We start from the raw sequence: 5,385 nt of genomic DNA on the forward strand, positions 1-5,385 counted from the left end.
ATCCAAAAACCACCGCTAATCGCCGAACCAAGATATCCACCAAGCGGCTTACGATTCCAATAATCAGTCTCTAGGTGTAAATAATAAATCCCCCCAATAACTAGACAGAAGCTCCGCATTGAGGGTCAAACAGGATCTGGCTTTACTGTGGGCTACCCGCCCGTATTTATGCAGGTCTCCCACTTGGTGGACACTCCCCTAGGGGACCAAATGGGAGACTGGAATTACAGTAGTACAGGGGGACATTCCAGACATACAGTCACAGGCTTTTCCCACAATGCAATATGATTCCCTCCCCTCTGCACTGGAGATAATTGAGAAGTAATTCAATTATCTCCAGGACAAAGACACATCGCCATTTTAAATACAAAACCAGAAAATGCATAAAAATACATAACTTTATAATAACCGAACATTTCACATTCACATCACATATCCCCAGATAGCCTGGATCTGAGTGCATATTATTGACGAATAGCGCTCAGATCCAATACGCATAGTTCAATCGCCATGGAGTCAAAGTTCTTACAGTCTTTCGGTATGCGATTGACTCCATGGGAAGGCTATCTGGGTTAAGTCCTTTCTTATGTGGTAAAACTCCCGAACAGCCGGTGTTCGTCGTGACAGCCAGGCGACCCGTTGTTTCAGCGGTGTTCGGCAGAAAGAGTGTCCGTTTTTAGTTCCATGAAATTAGAGCCGAACACCGCTGGGCTTTCGTGCGTTTTAAAATGGACGCTGCCTCGTGGTTGACATACGAACGACGGCCACCCTGAATTCGGTTTAATTGAGAAGTGTCTGCTGTTAACCACAACGTTCTAATTGGGATCAAGAGGTTAACCAGCAGCACACTTCTATCCTGGGTGGCCATCCGTTCGGTACTTTTGGTCGGTAAAAAACAGTAATTCATATGTCTGTGCTATCGGAAACAGCCATTTACACAAAGGTACAGGAAATAGACGAATCCACCACAATAGACAGATGGATGGTTCTGTCACAGCCGACCTCTCCGAATTCCAGAGAGCAGGAACAGGCTCTTAACAGAGCTTAGTAATTATACCCTGGGGAGTAAAGTGATTATAGCAATCCCCAGAGTGTAGTTCTCCAATCCCCCAAACATGAGCTGAAACTTCATGAAGATGATCTGCTTTAATGCAGGACTTTCTTTTATACAGGTTTTCAGGCCAGAGGCACACCCCCTGGACCTGGTGGTAAACTGTGACAAAAGGGACACAAACCAATGGGAACACTAATTAACAAAATAACACTCCCAAACACACAGTAAAATCCCTCCCCTCTATTCTGGAGATAATTGGCTTAAGGAGCTGCAGTAAACTCAATTATCTCCAGGTACAGAAAATATCTCCATTTTACACTAAAAGTAAAAAAATACATAAAAAATACAGTCCTATTATATAACACTGAACCCCCACATTTAACCTATCCCCAGATAGCTCGGATCTGAGCGCCCAATATAAGTGAACAGCGCTCAGATCCCACGAACAGAGTAAATTTGCCATGGGGTTAAGCATAGTAAGGGTGGATGAGAGACCAAGGACGGACAAAGCAGCAAGTTCCAACTGGTCTGGCAGTGTGCCTGGGACAATGCCCTGCTGGAGAACAATAGACCGGAAATAGGGAAGGGGAAGAGGCACACCTTCCCATGGATTCAAAGGGGCAGAAAAAGTGTCCCAAAATCCAATGTAGGTCTGGGTCTTGTGATTCTCACAATATAAAGCTCTTCACTGTAGGATTTATAGTTTTTAAAATACGACCGTTTGAAGATGGCAACCGCAAAAATACTCTGACCTGTGCCAGGCTGCAGCAGCAAGTGATGTCATAGAAAGGGCCTTTTGCACCTGCTAATGTTTTTATAACTGTATGTTTTAATGTAACTGTGAAGCACTTTGGGCAACAACGTTGCAATTAAATGTGCTATATAAATAAATAATAACAGTTACTCCGCCCACTCCAGTTGTAGACTACTGGTGGAGGCAAGAACACTTCACACAATTTCCCCAGAAATTGTAGCTTTTCTAGTTATTATTATTATTATTAGAACCAATTAAAGTACTATTTGTATTGAGAACAAAAAATGGGTCGCATGAGAATACTGAGAACGGGCAGCAGCTGAAATAGCCTGCCCTTCGGTGGGTCCCCGCTCAGTTCTCAAGCTGTTTTTTGCTAAACTTGTGCCATTACAGAGAGAACATCTCTGAAACATATCAGACTGGTCCCACCGATACGGGCAGTCCAGATCCGAAATGCCAGCAAGTTCCCTTGTATTGACACTTACATAGAACTAACTTGTTTCACAGTGCTATAAAATATTACTAAAGAGAATATAACGGAGCTCCTTGTACTCCGACCTAGTACCCTCCGTCAATGGATGCTTCCTAGCTAGCGCCGAGGACCACAAGCACCACACCGGCCACCACAACCACTGCAGACTCCACAATCGCCGTAGCTTGACTGGTCTCGCCGTCTTCCTTCCACCCTGGATCAGCTTCTGTCCTCCAGGACCAGGTGGGAAAGACCTCTTCCTTCCACCCTGTATTAACCTCCAGCATCCAGGACTGTGTGGGGAAGACCTCTCCTCCAGGAGAGCGTAACAGGAACAGCTCTTAAAAGTGATTAAGCTGCAGATTCCCTTTCAATAATGAGACAGCTACTTTTTGAAGGGTGAAGAACTGACTCCACTGAGCCTTTATTGCTGCTTTTTAATGCAGGATTTTACAGGTTAGGCCCACCCACTGGACCTTGTGGGGCACCAACAATACAGTAACAGCAGCCAATCAAACACAATGGGACAGCAGAAACACACCCAGCAGTTCCAGTAAATTCCTCCCCTCTGCTTAGGAGATAATTGAGTTAATTAACTGTATCTACTCAATTATCTCCAAGCTGAAAAGTTAAATTTTTCATGTATTTTTATAACTTTGTGATTTTATATGATACAGAAATAAAAAAACGTATATTGTTATAACCAGCTTAATTTGGGGACAAACATAACCGATTCAAGTGAATTTTGGATAAGTGGTTCAGGAGATAGGTGGAAGTCATATTTTAACAAAGCAGCCCACGATCCCACGAACAGAGTAAATTTGCCATGGGGTTAAGCATAGTAAGGGTGGATGAGAGACCAAGGACGGACAAAGCAGCAAGTTCCAACTGGTTTGGCAGTGTCTCTGGGACAACGCCCTGCTGGAGAAAAATGGAGCAGGGGGAGGGGAAGAGCCACACGTTCCCATGGATTCAAACGGAGCTTAAAGAGTGTTTCAAAATCCAATAAGCTAGAATAGAGACATTGACTACTACAGTTATTATTTATTGTGTTTGCATGAGTAATGCTTTGCTATAATGTGAGATACTGGATGGTAAACAAATTTTTAAATGATTTTTAGAATGACAACCATTCACATTATAGTTACATAGGCTGGAAAAAGACATGTGTCCATCAAGATCTGTGTTTTTCACACCTGTTTGTTCTGTTGATCCAAATACAATATGTTTTATTACCATATTAATCCATATATGTATCATAAAATCTTAGAGATTTCTTTCCTGTGTGGATTATTTGATCTCTAACAAAATCTGGTTTACTGACAAAACATTTCCCATATTCAGGACATGAGAAAGATTTCTCTCCTGTGAGTTCTCTGATGTCCAAGAATACTTGAGTGATGTTTAAAACATTTTCCACATTCAGAACACGAGAAAGGTTTCTCTCCTGTGTGAGTTCTGTGATGTACAACAAGAGTTGAGTGCTGGTTAAAACATTTTCCACATTCAGAACACGAGAAAGGTTTCTCTCCTGTGTGAATTCTCTGATGTGTAAGAAGATTTGAGTGCTGGTTAAAACATTTTCCACATTCAGAACATGAGAAAGGATTCTCTCCTGTGTGAGTTCTCTGATGTGCAACAAGACCTGAGTGACGGTTAAAACATTTTCCACATTCAGAACATGAGAAAGGTTTCTCTCCTGTGTGAGTTCTCTTATGTGTAACAAGATTTGATGGATATTTATAACATTTTCCACATTCAGAACATGAGAAAGGTTTCTCTCCTGTGTGAGTTCTCTTATGTTTAACAAGATCTGAGTGACGGTTAAAACATTTTCCACATTCAGAACACGAGAAAAGTTTCTCTCCTCTGTGAATTCTCTGATGTACAACAAGATTTGAGTGACGGGCAAAACATTTTCCACATTCAGAACACGAGAAAGGTTTCTCTCCTGTGTGAGTTCTGTGATGTACAACAAGACCTGAGTGATGGTTAAAACATTTTCCACATTCAGAACACATGAAAGGTTTCTCTCTTGTGTGAATTCTCTGATGTGAAAGAAGATATGAATGATAGTCAAAACATTTTCCACATTCAGAACACGAAAAAGGATGCTCTCCTGTGTGAATTCTCTGATGTCGAAGAAGATTTGAGTGAAGGTTAAAACATTTTCCACATTCAGAACATGAGAACGGTTTCTCTCCTGTGTGAGTTCTCTGATGTGCAACAAGACCTGAGTGACGGTTAAAACATTTTCCACATTCAGAACATGAGAAAGGTTTCTCTCCTGTGTGAGTTCTCTGATGTGAAAGAAGACCTGAGTGATTGTTAAAACATTTTCCACATTCAGAACATGTGAAAGGTTTCTCTCCTGTGTGAGTTCTCTGATGTGAAAGAAGACCTGAGTGATTGTTAAAACATTTTCCACATTCAGAACATGAGAAAGGTTTCTCTCCTGTGTGAGTTCTGTGATGTACAACAAGAGTTGAGTGCTGGTTAAAACATTTTCCACATTCAGAACACGAGAAAGGTTTCTCTCCTGTGTGAATTCTCTGATGTGTAAGAAGATTTGAGGGATGGTTAAAACATTTTCCACATTCAGAACATGAGAAAGGATTCTCTCCTGTGTGAATTCTCTGATGTGCAACAAGACCTGGGTGACGGTTAAAACATTTTCCACATTCAGAACATGAGAAAGGTTTCTCTCCTGTGTGAGTTCTCTGATGACGAACAAGCTCTGCATTGTAGGCAAAACATTTTCCACATTCAGAACATGAGAAAGGATTCTCTCCTGTGTGAGTTCTCTGATGTCTAACAAGATGCTCGTGCCGAATAAAACATTTTCCACATTCAGAACATGAGAAAGGTTTTGAATCCTTGGTCTTTTGATTGAAATATTTCTTCATCTTTCGTAGTGTATTCCAGTTCTGGTCACAATTTTCAGAATAACTGCTGCTGGCAAAAACCCCTGAAAGAAATATACTTGGAGTTAAAGGAAATTTGTCACAATAAATTATTTATCATTTACCATACTTAGAAAAAAGGGCCAATATTTTCATGACATAAGAAATACGACCATGAGGGATTATTGAGATGGACCGTTAA

At 41.2% G+C, this 5,385-nt stretch overlaps 1 protein-coding gene across 1 annotated transcript; it reads right to left on the bottom strand.

Annotated features, from left to right (window-relative positions):
* Positions 1-3,525: 3,525 nt before the first annotated feature.
* Positions 3,526-5,177, bottom strand: LOC134569313 (oocyte zinc finger protein XlCOF7.1-like; the record flags this gene model as incomplete). The annotated part of the gene is made up of 1 exon (XM_063428229.1): positions 3,526-5,177. A coding segment is annotated over one exon (1,557 nt), but the record flags the coding sequence as incomplete, so codon positions are not given.
* Positions 5,178-5,385: the final 208 nt, after the last annotated feature.

The sequence above is a fragment of the Pelobates fuscus genome, chromosome 7 (assembly GCF_036172605.1).
Source record: "Pelobates fuscus isolate aPelFus1 chromosome 7, aPelFus1.pri, whole genome shotgun sequence".
Classification (NCBI taxonomy): Eukaryota; Metazoa; Chordata; class Amphibia; order Anura; family Pelobatidae; genus Pelobates; species Pelobates fuscus.